The 18,750-nt window shown below is 39.9% G+C and overlaps 1 protein-coding gene across 10 annotated transcripts in view; it reads right to left on the bottom strand.

Moving 5' to 3' along the window:
• SSBP2 (single stranded DNA binding protein 2) overlaps positions 1–18,750 on the bottom strand; it is a 116,244-nt gene that overhangs the window by 63,621 nt on the left and 33,873 nt on the right. For 8 of the 10 annotated variants that reach the window (XM_053409226.1, XM_053409222.1, XM_053409229.1 and 5 more), the window contains exons 2-4: positions 17,837–17,909; positions 15,765–15,826; positions 14,316–14,400 (exon numbers count right to left, since the gene is read on the bottom strand). The exons of the other annotated variants lie outside the window; for them this stretch is intronic. In XM_053409226.1, coding sequence (XP_053265201.1) covers positions 14,316–14,400; positions 15,765–15,826; positions 17,837–17,909 — 220 coding nt within the window. The remainder of the gene's footprint in view (positions 1–14,315; positions 14,401–15,764; positions 15,827–17,836; positions 17,910–18,750) is intronic. 10 annotated transcript variants of the gene reach the window in all.

Raw genomic sequence — 18,750 nt, forward strand, 5'->3', positions numbered from 1 at the left:
CCTATCAGTGCAGGAGCTAACTACTGGTAACCATATTCCACAGACACCAGCAAACTATCATGTAGCTAAGAAACTCAACACCTCTATGAATATATGAACAAAAATGTTGGATTTATGCCTACACAAATCTTGCTTTACACTGTAGCTTTATATCTGTTGGTATATCTTGTTTTACACTGTTACACACACACACACACACACACACACCATTATTGTGTGATGCGGCAGCTAAAAAAGCCAATGCAATTCTGGGCTGCATCAATAGGAGTATAGCATCTAGAGTATAGCATCTAGATCAAGGGAAGTAATAGTGCCACTGTATTCTGCTCTGGTATTCTGCTCACCTGGAGTACTGTGTCCAGTTCTGGGCACCACAGTTCAAGAAGGACACTGACAAACTGGAACGTGTCCAGAGGAGGGCAACCAAAATGGTCAAAGGCCTGGAAACGATGCCTTATGAGGAACGGCTAAGGGAGCTGGGCATGTTTAGCCTGGAGAAGAGGAGGTTAAGGGGTGATATGATAGCCATGTTCAAATATATAAAAGGATGTCACATAGAGGAGGGAGAAAGGTTGTTTTCTGCTGCTCCAGAGAAGTGGACACGGAGCAATGGATCCAAACTACAAGAAAGAAGATTCCACCTAAACATTAGGAAGAACTTCCTGACAGTAAGAGCTGTTCGACAGTGGAATTTGCTGCCAAGGAGTGTGGTGGAGTCTCCTTCTTTGGAGGTCTTTAAGCAGAGGCTTGACAACCATATGTCAGCAGTGCTCTGATGATGTTTCCTGCTTGGCAGGGGGTTGGACTCGATGGCCCTTGTGGTCTCTTCCAACTCTATGATTCTATGATTCTATGATTCTATGTTCTGTGGCAGGGCTCATGCTTTGCAAGTAAAAAGGTTCGAGGTTCGGCTGCCAGCACCTCTAAAGGATCAGGCAGAAAATATTTTTAGGTGTTACAATCTTAAACAGTAAGAAGGGCTTTTAGGGATTAAAAGGCAAGGCGTCTGATGCTTATGGGCTCTTCTATCCCTAAACATTGTTGGTTGCTTTTGGGATGCAGAGAGAGAGAGAGAGAGAGAGAGAGAGAGAGAGAGAGAGAGAGAGAGAATAATAATAATAATAAGCAGCTGACTTTTGTATGGCGTTGTAAATTGACCTGAGGTAAAAATACAGCCTCAGCATATTTATGTTCATGTCAGGCAAGAAATTGACATAATTACTTCCATCTCTGAAGCTTGATACTAATTAGGAGATAAAATGATGATTTTAAGAGCCACGTATATTAGTCAAACAAAAAAGAGCAGAATTTCAAAAGGGAGAGTCGGTGAAGATGAGCTCATATTCAACTTTAACAAGCAGTGGCACGTTACTTTGTCGACATGGAATGAAAAGCTATTGCTGCAAAGAAATAAAAGCTGAGGAGGTATAATGTATTTCCAGATACCACATACTTTTATTTGGGAAAAAGGAATATACACCTGTATGAGTAATGATTTCCAGAATTTTGTTCCATGTAGAAATTAATTTTACATAATGCATTTTCTATCAGGATTAGATTTTTCTGTTATAGGAACTGCCCAGAATTAATAAATTTCCCTCTATATGTGGCCTTGTTAACCTGTTAGACACACACAAGTATTGCTGCAACTGTGAAACATCATTTTTTACAGAAGTGTAAGTTTTTATAATGAGAGCTCAATTCACCTACTACATTATATTAAAACTTCTGGAATGGTATACTAGTTCCTTCCAAATTGAAAAATATATAGCAAGAAGAGGAAGAGGAGGAAGAAGAAGATGGATGAGGAAGAAGAGGAGGAGGAAGCCAAATTATTCAGAAGGGTCTCAAAGGACTGGTTCACATAACACACTTAGATAAACCACATGAACATAGCTCATAGCTATTTTGCTCCTTTCTGGTAGTTTTCGCTGCTACAATGCACTAGGTTAAGGTTTGGCTTAGAATGTTGTCCAAATTAAGACTCATGATTAAGTTCTCTCCTTGCTAACCTCAAGCTTTATCAAATAACAAGTAAAGTTTAACTTAGTACAGTGGAACCTCCACTTACATACGCCTCGTTTCACAGATGTTCCAAGTTGCATCCGCGGCAAACCCAGAAGTAAACACTGGGTTTGCTGTGATTTGCGCGTGTGCAGAAGCAGCTGCCGCTGTCTGCACATGCGCAGAAGCGCGCTACCGCCAAATGCGCATACGCACAAGACACCTCTTCTAATGTCCCATTTCAACCAGCGGATGGACCTTCAGAACGGATTATGTCCGTTAAGTAGAGGTTCCACTGTATGTCATGTAAACCAGGGCACAAAAATTAGAAAACCAAAAAATAATTATGAGGAAATTGTCCAGGGAATAAATACTTTAAAGAACAATGTATTTTCAATTGGTCAATGGATTTCTTCCAATTCCAATTTTAAACATTTGGACAAAAGAAGCATCAGAAAAAAGTAAATAAAGGGTGGTGAGTACAACAGCTTACTGGCAGTAAAGGTAAAAAGTAAAGGACCCCTGGATGATAAAGTCCAGTTGAATTCAACTATGGAGGGCAGCACTCATCTCCGCTTTCAGGCCAAGGGAGCCAGCGTTTCTCTGCAGACAACTTTTCCGGGTCACATGGCCAGCATGACTAAACCATTTCTGGTGCATGGAATACCATGATGGAAGCCAGAGCACACGGAAATGCCACTTATCTTCCCACTGCAGCGGTACCTATTTATCTACCCACACTGGTATGCTTCCAAACTGCTAGGTTGGCAGGAGTTGGGACAAAGCAACAGGAGCTCACCCTATCACGTGGTTTGAACTGCCAACCTTATGATCGGCAAGCCCAAGAGGCTCAGTGGTTTAGACTACCTATGAGTATCTTGGAGAACATCTCCTCCTGTATGATCTCCTCTGACACTTAGAATCTTCTGATAAGGTCCTGCTCAGAGTTCTCTCTTAGGTGTAGGGAAATTGGCTTCTACTATGAGCACTGATGTTTTGGTTTCAATAGCCACCCCAACAATTCGAAACTCTCCTGCAAGAGACAGTCATTCAACCGCTTCCCTATCTTTCTGCAAAAAAAGGGCTTTTAAAAAACTTTTGTTCTTTTTTACAAGCTCTGTTGACTTGCTTACTACTATCCTTTACCATACTGCTCCCCCCCCCACTATTATACTTATTTATAATATGACTCCTGTTTTACTGGTTTTTCAATTTTCTATATTGACTTTACCATTTTATTATTTTGAAGTTCTTTGCATTATTTCTAATTGTAAATCACTGGAATTTTCCGATGAACTTCAGTCTGTGTCTACAACAAATAAACAAGAGCAACAAAGTAATTTCTACACATGATCTCAGGAAATCTTTCTTTCCCATAAGTTTGTTCAAAAATTTCTTATTAACATTATTTATCTTTTCATTTTTCTATTACTCTGAATCAAGAGCCACCTGATCATGAATTACAGTGATGTGTCTCAAGCATATTAGTCGGTGCCTGACATGGCCTAAGATAAACTTTACTGAAAATTGAATTCAAAAGTTATTTCAGAATGCATTTATTTCACAAGTGCTAGAGAGCATGCACTGGCCAAATTGGGGCAATAATTGAAGAGCGGTTTCAGAAACACTTAAGAACCTAAGAACTGCCTTGTTGGATTATTATTTATATATCCAGGACTGCAACTGACCTAGTCTATCTAGTCAAGTGCCTTGTCTCAAACATCAGCTAGCAAAGTATGAAAAGGATTAACAGTACCATGAATAAGTGCTGCTTAATCTGTATTAATTTATTTGGACAATGAACAAAACGTCTGATTATACAAATGCACAAAAAACTGGCAATATTGTTTCCTCCAAGACAGTCAGAACGACATTCATGACCCCCAATATATTATACTCATAAAACCCTGTAAAGTGGTAGATTAGACAGAGAGTACATCCCTGAGCCAACCACCTAGTGATAGGTATGGTTGAGCAGCAACTTCACTGTCATTGGGCCACCAATACCCTATTCTACTACACCACACTGGCTCTAAAAAAGTCAGAAGACTGTAGGATGGTGTGCTGCCAGTATCATTAAGTGTTATGTCTTAAAACACTTAACAGTTATCATCAGCACTGTAGGACTGAGAGCATTACACTGTTCTATTGATTCAGCTTATGAAGGCATAAAATAGTGGTCATCAGCTATCAATTACACTATAAATGCAACTACTAATTCAAGTTGTGCATTTTCCCCTAATTATAATTCTAACAAAACATGGCTTTGCCCATGTGAATACAAATGACAAATCATTATTACTTTGCTATACAGTGGTACCTCTGGTTACGTACTTAATTCGTTCTGGAGGTCCGTTCTTAACCTGAAACTGTTCTTATCCTGAAGCACCACTTTAGCTAATGGGGCCTCCCGCTGCTGCGTGATTTCTGTTCTCATCCTGAAGCAAAGTTCTTAACCCGAAGTACTATTTCTGGGTTAGCAGAGTCTGTAACCTGAAGCGTATGTAACCCGAGGTACCACTGTAGTCCACCACCAGTCAAACAACAGTGCCACACCACTAAAAATGATTAAAATTATTAATAGCATCCTCGCAGCAACTTCCGATATCTTTTGTAACAACAACCAACTGCAATGTTCATTACAAAAATAAAAATAAAAATGCAAGATCCTACTCATTTATAATTTAACTCAACACGTTTCAAAGTTGACAGTCCCCTGCTATCTGACCTTCTTCATCTACCTTCATTGTTCTAAATTGTGCTGGCAGTCAATCATATGGGATCCAGTCCATTCCTTTTTAATAAAGAAAACTACAAGCAGAAAGCTACCTAGATCAAATATGATCCTATGGGTCTTTGTCAGGGAAGTAAGACCAACACATCCTCTCCTCTCCAATCCCTTTATCCCCCCCATAACCATTTTGCTATACATTCCTGTCTAGTGCAAGGTTTGTTGACCTGCAGCCTATGGACCCCTAGGGCAGTGTTTCCCAACCTTGGGCCTCCAGCTGTTTTTGGACTACAACTCCCATCAACCTTAGCTAGCAAGACCAGTGGTCAGGGATGATGGGAATTGTAGTCTGAAAACAGCTGGAGGCCCAAGGTTGGGAAACACTGCCCTAGGGGATTCATGGATTGGCTTCAGGGGGATCCATGAACTGGATACAAACAAAATGACTTCTCCAATGCAATAAATTGTGTGCTTGTGTTTATATGTATTTTTCTGGGGAGCAGGTCAATAGCTTTCATCAGCTTTCATCACCCAAAAAAGGCAAAGAACCGTTGGTCTAGGGCAACCACATAGATTGCATTGCAACTCTATAATGTTCCACTGGCTGACCACACTGATGCCTGTGGTTCTCCAAAAGAAACCCTGTAAACCAAACTTCCAACACCTAGAGAGCAGAAGCTATGCAATCTTGGCAAAGTGATTACTCTTCAATACTTTGGGTATGTACGTTTTGTTAAATATGGAGGCAGGGAGCTCCCTAAATCCAGTCTTGGTGCCTGAGCTTTAGAACTTCTCCCTTCTACCGAATACAGAGTGTTGGGAGCTTCCTTCAACCATATATAGCAAAACTTACATATACAAATTATAAAAATCTAAATATAAGATATACTACCTCATCAAAGTCCAAAGCTTTCGTTAAAAAAAAAAATCAGATGGAAATGCTATCATAGCTGTCAGCTTAATGACTGGTGTAACTCAACTCACTGCCATGGATATTAATCAGGTCTAACTTTGGAAGTTTTTGATTATTTCCATATTTCCATGAAGTTACCATCCTTTTCTTTACCAAAGATACCAACTTTAGTAGATTAGCTTAAGTTCACAGAAATGAGAGTGGCCCACTGTAGGTACCTAGACTATTGTCCTTAGATATTGGTTCTGAATGGATTCAAAGTAACTGAAACCAGGTTTTGAGTATAAAATTTTAAGACATTCAAACGTGATTTATGGTGAATCTAATCACCACTGTATTACCTTCTAAAAAGTACTGTTTGGAATTGCACAGATTCAAGTATTTCAAAGGCTTAAATACATTTTGCCAAATAAAATTAGCATAATATCCTTTTAGATTGTACAAATGCTTAGCTACATTTTACACACTTGTGTCTACAAACGCAATCCAGTAACATGCAAATTTAACATGTAATCACATGGCTAGATCGTAGCAATGTAGAGAAAAGGGGGAAGATCTTGTAAATCCATAATCTTTAATTCAATAAACAGATGACTGACCTAATGATCACTGCATAACACCATTTCTACTTATTGCCAGACTTAACTATTTTAGAGAACGTCGTCATGGAAACAAGTTTATCTTCAAGCTATGTGTTATATGTTCAATCTATTATATTTTTTACCATATTTCCTATGATAACATACACAAAGTCTCTACTAGAGATCAGAGCAAGTAGCTACTTTTTCAAATGAAGAGAACAGTAGCGCTAATAGCAAGAACTCATGAGAAAGAATAAAAAAGTGCCACATCATCAAGAATTTGGATGAAGCAAGCTGTATAATTCGAAGCACTTAAACTTGGAAAAATATCAAACAAATGTCAAAGTCAAATTGCAAGAGGACAGAATTTGCATACAAGGAATGGTCTTAGGTCTTGCCAAGTGGATCCCACGATCCACCTGTCAAGTGGATCCATGAGCCCTCATTAGTTCTTAGGAACAGTTCCATTTTTCTTTTAGGAACACTTTAGCTGTCCTGGGATCCTTCTCATAAGAGAATGTGCTTACAACATGCTCATCCTATTTTCCATTGTCTACCTGGCTCTGTGCCTAGAATGAGAGACACGTTTGCTTCATTTTTAATTATACTTATGAGGGCTCAAATTATTTACTACTTCGTGTCTGGAGGAGGCTCTTGCTGTGACATGAGGAGGTTTCAGAACTGTAGGCGTAAATACTTTACACATTGTGCTACAGATCACTGGGTATAATTAAAGTAGGAGGCAACAGGGTGGGAGTGGGAAGTGTAACTCAATTGACCAGAGGCATGTAGAATTCCCATCCTTAGGATCTTTCAATCATTCCTTTGTTTGCTGGCTAACAGAACTTGATGAAGTCCAAGTTACTTTAAAATACAAAAATTAATTAATCTGTTTGTAGCACATTAATAGTAAGATATTTAAGTAATTAACATTTAGTACAGACTTTTATTACCATTATTTTCAAGTTACTGGACAAACAGAAACTGTATTGCACCTACAGTATATAAAAAAAGGCAGTCTACCCAGTTTCAAATAATGAGTCATAATGGACAAATTTAGGACAGGACCTAAAAGAGCCAAAGTGTAGCTACAATTGAGAAAAAATGCATGTTGCAATGCACTGCAATAAATTTGGTATGTATCACTACTACACTTTGTGTTGCCCCTATGTGCGATGGTTTTATTTTTCATGCATTTATCTTGGCTCGTTTCTTCAAACTGAAGCTCTCCTTTGGATAGCCAGCCACAGTTTCGACGGTTCCATGTCCAGCAATTGTGCAGACGCATTCCCTACAGCTGCCTTTTGCAGCCCAAGTTGTGCTTCTGAGTTAAAGCCCATCCCACTATAAACAACAACAACACCCCAACCACCTCCTGTTTCCAAGCTGCCTATAGTCTCCCTGGGAAAGGCAGGGAACACGGCACAATCCTGACTCTAGTAGTCAATAGCCTTTAAAAAAGAGAGAGAGAATTTATTAACTGAAGGCATTTTTGCAATTCGGACAGGGGATGCTTCTACATTGGAATGTTTGGGGGGGTGTTTGCAATGGTTGATCTGCAAATTTAAACTCCAAATAAGGCTTCAGAAGTACTTGTGTGTTATATGGAGGGAAGGAAAAGAACTCTCTGGGACTCCGAGTGGGGCAGCTCTCCACCGTCTGCCCTCACACCAGCCTGTAATTTCTAATTGGAAAATGGCACCTGTTCTGCAGAGAGGGAGCAGGCAGCTTTTGCTGCTGAGAGCAACAGGGAAGGGCGGGCTGGGCTGAGCTGCCCCAAGCGGAGCGATGTCTCAACTTGTGGCTTGGAGCTTGAAGTTGGGAGGGGGGCCAGGTAAGCCCCACCCCACATAATTGATCACATGACACAGTGCACACACACCATTTGAATGGCAATGGCCATTAACTTGGGGGGGCGGACCCCTCAAATATTTTATTGTGGGGGCTGAAGTCCCCACGGCCCCTAGGAGTTGTTTGGCACTGTGGGTCCAGCGCAGATTCCCCATCCCTCGTTCCCCCAGCGGAGCTGCCTTTCTTCATCGCCTTTCTGGAGGTGATCGCCCTTGCTTGGGCTGCTCTGCTCTTGCCTAGACTGGGGGCGGTGTGAGGAGGGAGAAATCCGGTGGGGAGCTGGTCCTGGTTCTGAGCTCCGGGGCTTTGCATCAGGTGGGAAGAAGAGTGAAGAAGCTGCCACTGCCCAAGTGCTGCTGTATCATGGTTCTTCACCAAGGAGGTTGAGTAATTCCTGGATCCTCGCCCTCTCTTCCATTTTCCCTAGGCCAGGAGGAGGAAGATGAGAGGACACAGCTGGCTTTCCCATTGCTTCTGGCATCTGAGCTTTGCAGGTACCACTGGCCCACTGGATGAGGGTGGGGCGTGTAACGTGATGCCAGGCCCCCTCAATGCAGGGGGCAAGTCGGCACCCCTGACACAGAAGGTAGGCTTATTTTGACTACTGTTATTGTACTGAGCCAAAACTTCTAGGAAAACCATAACCATTTTAAATTATTGAGCTCAAATACCATATTGATGAATGGCTACATGAAGGGAAAATGTATTTCTTCATTTGTGCTAATATGGGACTCTTTCTGTTCCTTCAGGAAGGCAGTTGGTGCAATTAAAAACAAACAAAAAACCTCTGAACAATATTAAACAGAAAACTGCTGAGCAACTACAACAAATAATATTGACAACACTGTTTAGGTCCCAAAAGAGTACATTTAGAAACCAAGTAACTGGAGATGAATGCTGAACTAATTCCATGGTTCATCAAACATTTGCAGTAATATGTTGATTCTAGTATAGTTACAGGCATTGCATCTGAATGCCCGGCAAGTCAGGATTAAAAATTAAAGCAGAGGTCTTGCAGAGTCAGAAATGGAAGCTGTTCTCTGAAGCAGGAACAGCCATCAATGTCCCTCCTACGTATGGTACCACAGCTTAATTACAAGTAACAAAAATTAAAGGCTATTTTTCCTTAAGGTGACTTGAATGCATTACATATTTAATTATTTTAGACAATTCCCTCATGGCTACCAAATCCAGAGACAACTAGAAAGAAATATTTTTATCTATTCATATTTGTATCTAGATTTTTAAAGGATCATTCTGGACAACTGAAAATTAGTTACCAATATCCAATACTCTGCAGTAGCTCAGAGTCACAAACAATCAGCTATTGAGCTGTATATCTCTGCCTCTTCTCCCACCCCCAATCATACAAGTTCTGGTGTCTCTGAGACTTGAATCCAAATTGTTAATTTTTTCACCTCTCTGTTCTGCTTAATGCTAGACAGATCTGAGGATCTGATATGAACAGACCACAACACACAGTCATTATTTGAAAGTGCTTTTTTAAAAAGAGGCCTTAATATTTTAAAATACTCAAAACAGACAATGGATATTGAGTTTTAAAGCCAATAAGAAGCAATGCATATGCCCATTTGCAACAGCCATTATTTTCTGAATCGCATTCTGTAATTGTTCACAGTTCTGAAATTGTAAGGAAATTGTTTTTGTGGCATATGTGCAACTGCCAGTTGTGTGCCCATTTGTCAAAGAAAGGAGGATGTACTAACTACTGCATTTACTGGGCCTATGGCCATATAATAAAAGTTCCTGTTTTTTCTACAAGCCACTGCACAGGATTAAATCTACTGCAGCGTGCTTCCACCAACTTAGGCTTCCCCTCATCACAGTGTGAGCTTGAGTCCGGATTGTCTATGAGCTCAGGCTCTCCCTTTTACCTCCAGTGCAGTCCAAGCCCTCCCAACCACCGTCCCAGCCCAGATGGGGGTGTCAGTTTGCAGCCTTACTGCAGGAATGTTAGGGATCTCTTTTAGTCTCTTCCAGATGCTTCAAGACTGCTGAATATGGGGAAGAACATGATAACACCCCCACCAGGAGAAGCAAAGGAGGAGAGATTGCAGGGAACAACTAAGCAATTTTCACTTGCTTCTGTTATTTGATCCAAAAAGCCAGAGACGTACTGCTCCAGCAACACCACTGGATTTAGTTGAGAGTGAAAAGAGTGTTGTCAAGTGACAGCAGTTATCAAGCAAAGACTAACAGCCACCTTAAGTTACAGGGTTAGGAGCAAAAGAATTTCCCAGGTAGATAAAATGTAAGGAACAAGTAGCCATTTCTCTCAACTCTAAACCACACAAAGGAAACAAACTATAAGACAAAGAAGCACCCACTGTAGTGTACAAGGATTTAAAAACAAAACACTAGGCATTTAAAAAGAAAAAAGTATCCAGTTTTGTTTACATGCTCAATATCCAAGTAAATCAAGGCAAAATACCACATGGGTGTCTGACTGATAAACTGCAAACATATAATTTTATACTAATGTGAAAAGCACATTTCTGCTCCAACAGAGGTCGGCGGGTGGAGGTGGGATCTAAATTCACATTAAATTACAAGCTTGTCCTATGGGGTCAGACAGCTATGAATATGCAATTCCTCTTGGTTTCATGCAGCATCTCCAGAAAATGTTTTGCTTCCAAACAGCAGAAACCACATTTTGCAGCACATCAGTTCATGGAGTTTACACCCCTTAAAATATTTTAACACATTAATATTAACACTTTAAAATACAGTGGTACCTTGGGTTACCGATGCTTCGGGTTACCAACGCTTCGGGTTACAAACTCCGCTAACCAGGATGTAGTTGCTCCAGGTTAAGAACTTTGCCCCAGGATAAGAACAGAAATCATGCGCCAGCGGCACGGCAGCAGCAGGAGGCCCCATTAGCAAAAGCACGCCTCAGGTTAAGAATGGTTTCAGGTTAAGAACGGACCTCCGGAACAAATTAAGGTTAAGAATGGTTTCAGGTTAAGAACGGACCTCCGGAACAAATTAACCCAAGGTACCACTGTATGTGAATAAAGATTATACGGAACACCCGCCCCCCTACAGAAAATGTATACCACACAGAATTGCTTCAGATTTATTTCAGACTATAAAAATCTGACAACTTGCAGAAGCATGCATCTTATTTTCAAGAAAGTACTGGCTTAATTTTACTTAACATGCTTATATTTGCTATAATATATTTATGTTAATTTTTGAGTAGATGCAGATTTTTAATTTCTCATGATTAACACTATTATTGGGATATTGACATTGACATCATGTAAGGAAATAAACTGGAAAATGCAAGGAAGCACCAGGTGCACAAATACATGCAAGGTATAAAGTAATATGTACCCAATGAATTACAAGATGGATACATGGACCCCGCTTTTGATGTATAAACAATCAGTTAGCCAGGACTATGGAGAGTAGGGTACTAGGTAATTGAGAGCTTTAAGAAACTGCAGAGCATACCAGGGAGTCACGCCCCTCTATTTCTTACTGAAAATGGGTGGCCTGGTCTGGAAATTGGGAGGGGGGGGGTTGAGTGCTTTAAGCGAAACATGCTAGATTTTTTTTGGGGGGGGTTAGCTGGATGAATTTTGTAAGACTGATTTGATATTGCTGTGAAACCAACAATGCCTGTACGCTTGCTTCGACCCTGCCACCGAACTATTTGTACTTATTATTTATTGAATTTGTACACAACTCTATACCCGGAGGTCTCGACTTTGTAACCAGAGTTGTAAACTATAACACTAAGTCTCCAATCCTGTCTTCTAACAAAACTCACTCTGTAAAGGCTACCTTTACAGTGGTTTTACACTGCCTGGAAAACACAGAACACAAGTTGGAGATTTCTCATTAATACGCATAAGGTAACTTGAATAAGGAATCTTATATGTGAATTAGGAACATAGGCAGCTGTCTTATACTGAACAAGGCCATTGCTTCATCTAACTCAGCACTGTCTACATTTGGGGTCTCAGGCAGCGTTTGGGGTCTGTCCCAGCTCAACCTGGAGATATCAGGAATTGAAGCAGGGACATTCTGTATGCAAAGCAGATGTTCTACACCACTAAGATATGGACCTTCCCTAAGCTTTTCTCATACATTTTTATAGTATTAATTTAAACCTTTCCCCACAGATTACTGTCCCATACCAGTTCAGGTTACATACACATTAGGGCACTTGATTATCTAAGAAACAAATAGGGGGGAGGGGATTCTGTGATTTCATGCTGCTGCCAAGACTACCCTTTGGCAGTTTTCTTTTCAGACATAACCCACTTCCAGCACATTTTTAAAATTTGTATTGAAGTCAGCATCCACTTATCCAAACATGCAACCTGTTAATAAAGCAGAGATACTCCTTTGCAGTCACCCAGGAGTATGCAAATGTGGAGAGCAACCTAACCAAAGTTAAGCACTGTAAAATGATCTCAGGTCTGTACAAAAAATCCAAAAGGACTTAGATCACGGCTAGATCACGTCCTTTATATTTCTGATTTATTGCTAACCTACAAGAATTAGGGAAATGCTGACAAATGAAAAAGTGAACTGGTGAAGCCAGAGTGTGGCTTGTGTCAGCCAAACCCAGGCTCATGGCTTGTTTCACTCCAAAACAGCCCACAAGCAACAAACCAAAAACAGGGAAGAGGCACTGTGGGAACTGCTGAGAAGTGTGTGCCATCATGCTGCTTATTCACATGAAACTATAGTTTGTTTTCAAATATGTTTAATGTGACATGTGACCCAGACCATTCGTGGGTAAAGCCTGGTCCTATAAAGCGCAGATTCTTCAGTAAACACATATTGATACAGCTCTCCCCCCCCCCCATTGAGTCAGCAGCACAGTAGACTCTTTCAGAAGATAATGGCCCAGCTTGGACATTTTGCTAAACCATATTTTAGCATGATGAGAACTAAGTGCAAGAATCTGCTGAGAGCAGTTATCCAGAGTTTCGCAGTATGTTGTCAGCAATCTGTGGATGACACACAGCTCCACTTCTCCCTTACATCTGCAGGTGTGGCAGTGCATGTGCTGGACTTCACCCACTCATGGCCTGGCTGACATGTCACTATGGCAGGGGTGGATCTAGGGGAGTGCGAGCCGTTTACCTGCACGGGGAGCCGAACCAAGAATGGTTCAGCACCGCAACAGTGATGTGGAACGGAGTGCAGGGAGGGCACCAAATTTTGGAGTCATATGGGGCACCGCTGAATTTGAAAGCCCAAAGTCTGCCACTGCACTATAGTTTAGCATGCCATCTGAAAGTGGCTATTACCATGGCTAGTACAGGAAGCAGAGAAGAGAAGAGAGAGTACAAGGTATGAAAAAATTAGTTTTATGAATTAGTATTTAGTTTATACAATTAACTAATCCTTTTACCGATCAAATCCTCCAACTTTGAACATATAAACTATATCAAATCAGTATTTATATTTTCTACGCGTTATCACAGCTGAAACCAATTTACAACATGACAGTGACATTTTCAGAGATAAATAAAAGCCTAAGCATACTTGCTTACAACCACACCTATCAAAACGATGATATTTTACTTTAATCATGTATTCTAGACTACCACCAAGTCTAAGATAAAGCAATCACCCAACAACCTCATCTTAAAGCTAGGGGGCAATATCTTGGGGATGTCTTGTGCTGAAGTCCTGTTTCCTAGCTTCCATCCATTTTAAAACATCCATTTAAAAACTATGCTCAAGTTGATAGCTAGTAGCACCCAAACCATTTCTTAAAGCTTGCATAAGTAGACCACTAACAGATTTGCATATGCTTCTATCTATTGCATTTGGCTTTTCCCCATGAACTATTTTTTCCTCGTTAGTTACCTTCAGACAATAGTGATGTTGGTTAATAATTATAGCCTTAGATAATTTTGCTCCTGCCTCTAGATCTGCTCTTGCTTATGCTTCCCACTCTTCTCTACCGATGCCAAACATATTCAGTTTAGGAAGGTATGACCACTTTGACTTTAACCATAGGGCTCATATCTGGAAGGTTTTTGTAAGGATGAACCCTTGCTAACCTACATAAAATAAACTCTTTCACAGCAACGGTAAGTTTCCCTTCCTCTATGTATCACAGGAACTGAAGAACTTGGCAAAAGAAATCTCTCCTAAATCCTGGGAAAGTGCCACATACATTGCAGATTCTACCTGTGAACAAACCAACAGGCAAAACAGAGTCAATAAGCATAAAACTTACGTAGTCATGAAAGGCTTTAGCTTCACTTGAGTGTTCACATGTTTCACGTCTTTCTGGAGCTGCACAATAGAGATCCCAAAACACACTAAAAAGGGGGGGGGGACAAAAAAGCATTATAACACTTTACATGTATCTCAGGTGTATGATCCCAAACATATGCACAAATTATTATGGTAATTACAGTACTGATTACCATCTCTCTTCATGCTTTCTGATGTTTTGTGCAGCATCAGCATTCTGGCATTACAAACTGCTGAAGTTCTGCAAACTTAAGAGCACTGAAGACTAAACTGACTATTACACAGACTAAACAACATCTATACATTTTACTTATTATTTTGGTGTGCTGTATGAAGAATATCCAAATTACCAGTATATATTTTGTGATTTAAGCATGAAGAAAAGATTTCAAAACTCTCGTGGAGAACAAGAAAATCTAACAAGTGAAGTTGTTTTTGCTGCTTTTTTTAGGAGACCTATTCTAAAAGCAAACAATCAATCCAGAGCTTAAAACAACATCAGAAAAAGCTTTAAATACATTTAAAAGCGCATGAACAATTTTCCAGCCTGAGCCTCCAGGGTGCAGCATGTATTCTCTTGCAAAACTTTCATATAAGGGACAGAAAGGGAGAAGAGTGAGCTGGAGGAGCAGGACGGATAAAAATCTATTACTTTACTCCAGTGTTTATTTACATTGTAAATATTACAGATTGTAAACATTTAAAATTATGTTTTTATTTAAAAAATAAAATAAAAGGAGGACTATGTAAACCAAGCTAACATACAGTATACAAATGCATGCAATTATTTTAAATTCTGCAGAGTTAAAGGAACCACAGTCTGATCGCTTCCATCAGAAAAGCGACCAAGGCTTCTGGGAGCAGGTCCATGCAGGGCTCATCAGGCCTGGGGCGGGAGTCTTGCTAAAATAAAGTTATAAACTAAAACAGAAAAGCAGCCGGTCCCAGGTGGGGCCCGGAGTCAGCCAAGCCCTCCAAGGCTCGGGGCAAGTGTATCCGGCTGCCTGTCCCCCCACCCTAGGCCTCTGAATGGACCTGTCTTGGAAGTTGCCCCCTTGCCTTCCAAGGAGAACATCATGGCAAGGGGGAGGCCTACCTGAGCCCAGCCAGCAGACAGAGAGCTAGCAGCTGCAGGGGCCTTCCTCCACCTCCCAGTCATAAAAAGACACTCTGCAAGTTACCCTTGGACTTCAGAAGTGTACAAACAACTAGCAAATAAGTAAAGGTGTGTTTTTTTCTAGCTTGGGGGTGTGGGTGGGGAAACCCAGAGAAAGAGACAACATATTGGAAAACCTGAACATTACTCTTTCCGAAAAAGAAATTAACAGTAGATTATAGTTATTTTTAATAAAAATAAGATTTTGTACATTAACACTTTAATAAACACGAAACAAACAAAGTAGTCTTTTTAAAAACTTGAAATACTTACCACCACCAAGAGTGTAAGAATCCTGGGGGCTCGCCCAATGTGATATTTTTTTCCCATCTTATCTAAAACCAGCATAAATAGTGATTAGAATTTTTTTTATCTAGACAAAATATAAACAACAGAATACAGCAAAATTCCCCCAATTAATCAAAAATTCTGAGACAAATAGGCTGGTCTTCACCTGGTTCCAAAAAGCTTATAATGTTGGCACCAGTTGTGCCTCCTTAGGGTATCCGGGCATCACTGAAGAAAAGGCCCTCTTCTTTGTGAAAGCCCAATGCACCTCTACTAAAGAGGCTCTTTGGAGCATGGCCTCTACTGGCAATCTTAAGGCACTATTATGCATTGTACAAAATATGATTTCCTTTTGTTTGTTTTGTACCTACTAGTGATCAATGACATTGCAAGTACAAGAGATTCTCAATAACCTATCTACCCACCTTCTCCGTGCTAGTCATTATCAGTCACCTGAAGTTTGAATTAAAGACCAAATCTCACCCGAACCACAAAATGAATGAGGAAAACCAAAGCTGGAAATAACAACATCCTGCTGATCACACAGATTAGCCACCTTTCTTCTTACTGTAGTACATATTAGTTAAAAAGGCCTCTTTCCCTTCTGACTAGAAGCAGATACATTTTTCTTCTAGCAAAAAGACCGCTGAAGTTCACGGTCCCTAGCTTAAACTCAATGCCAATTTGTCTCTTTCATGGTACTGGTGTTTTGGGATAATTTATTGAAACCATTGCTGCTCTATAATATATTTTTCTGTCTGCTATGCTGGATAGCCACATTATTGAAAAGAAAATATTGAAAGATGTGGCCTAAATATGCACCTTACAAAAAAAAAATCATTCTCCATTATCCTTAAAATAACATCTATATTCAATGTTTTAATAAAATTCAAGTTTAATTAATCAATAGAAAGATGAATCAGCTGATAGCTGAAAGTACTATGGATAATTTTCTAAAAGTTTACTGAAAGGTGCCAAAACAGACACCTACAAAAGGTCTATTGTTCCCAATGGCCAATGATATCAAGTATCAGGTAAAGGAAATTTGAAATCCAATACATGAGCCAAAGTGCTGCTATCCTTCAAAATTTACACTTCTCTTAATTTTGTGGTGCAGCTTTCCAATCCAAGACTTGTACATTATTTTCAATAATATACCTAAGGAAATGCACTATATTAGAGAAAATTCCATTCATAAATGTGTCTATTAAGAGAAGCATACACAAAATGTTTTAATATTTTCATGTCAATTTTTTTTAATTGCCAACTGATACTGAAATAGAACAAACTGAAGGCTGGAAAAATGAGAAACTGAAACAGACACATTTGTTTACACCCAGAGGGGACTCCGGGGGGGGGAATATTCATAGAAATAAATGGACCACTCCAATATAGAACTGCATAATTAGTTAACTGATATGCACATATATTCATGTTGAAAACCTGTGTTATTCTGTTGTGTTACTTGTGTTATTCATGAATTTTATGAACAGAAGCAGATAGCCATTTCCTTCAAAGGCTGAATAAAGGTATACATTGCTTCCCTCTTCAAAAAGTCTTGAAGCAATTTACAATACTGTGAAGTTTATGCTACTGAGGGCATAGCAAGAAAAGCACAGGAAAATCCTATCTAGTTAATGTGGCTATACAATACTTGAATCCTTTAAAAAAAATTTTTTTTGCTTCAAACCAACTCATTTAAATAAGCGATGACCTGTGGCAAGTAAAGCTTGCCTCCAGGAAATGGTCCTAGTATCAAGTAAGAGGGAACAGAAGCAAGCAACAACCACACACAGCTGCTGTTTTCCAGCTGGAGAAAAATGACTGTGGCTGCTGCATGTATGTACTCTTTCACCCTCACCTTCATGGCAGTTGTCCTTAAACAGTGAAGGAGTACACACCAGACATGAGTTAGAGTGGAGTGAACTCATATAAGTAGACAAAACAACAGCTCATAATACTGTACACTGAATTCACAAGACTAGCCTGAATCCTATCCATCAAGTGAAACTGGCTATCTAGAATTCTGGAAGACATAAAAATGATAGGAAACATACCTCTGATAAAAACGTCTGCGCTGATTTTTGTGCTCCTACATGGAGCAGATATTCATATACATACAGTGCTAACCTGAAAGGGAAAAAACAACATTCACTAATTGAAACAAAACTCTAAACTGCAAGATCATGCACAACTTTCTAGACTGAATGATGCATAAATCAGAAAAAGAAATGAACTAAAAAGTAGTTTGCTTAATCTGCATTTCCAACTTTCCCCAACTATATATGTGAGCACCATCACAGCAAAGTTAAAAATGTTACTATACAAAAAACTGAGTCTGTCAATATTTTATTATCTTGGACATATGCCCAGTCAGCTCATAACAGTTCAGCTACTATTAATCTATATTTATCCACACACGCTATGCTTACAGTAAACAATACAATGCATCTATAATTATACCAGTACTGAACATTGCTAAACAAAATGCCTAAACATTAAATCTTCTGAATTTTTAACACTTTTCACTCCGTGTTTCAGCTTGCAACATGAACAACCCAGAGTTATTCAGAACTAACCAACCTGCACTCTTGTTCAGTAATGAAGTACCAGAAAAATGTGGGTGGGGGGCAAAATATAGTGTGAGCAGAGTTCTCTCACATAGTAGAATCAGCCTCAAAAAGAAAACTCTCTATGTTGCACCTCCTTGGTTTCCTACTTAAAAGCTTTACCAAAGTACACAGTAGTGGGTCAGCTGATTTGGCTCAGTGGCCGAGTTCATATAAAACGAAGTGTTAGAAATACAAGCTGGTATGAGCCTCAGACTCACTTGCAACACAAGAATAAAAGGTTTCACTCCTGGTTTTTGCTCTAAGCTGATAGGTGCATTTGATTACAAGCCTCCCAGCAACCTGCCGTGGCCAAAGGAGGATGGAATGTCATCTCCCAACCTATTGTGCAGGACCAGAAG

The sequence above is a fragment of the Podarcis raffonei genome, chromosome 11, assembly GCF_027172205.1.
Source record: "Podarcis raffonei isolate rPodRaf1 chromosome 11, rPodRaf1.pri, whole genome shotgun sequence".
Lineage (NCBI taxonomy): Eukaryota > Metazoa > Chordata > Lepidosauria > Squamata > Lacertidae > Podarcis > Podarcis raffonei.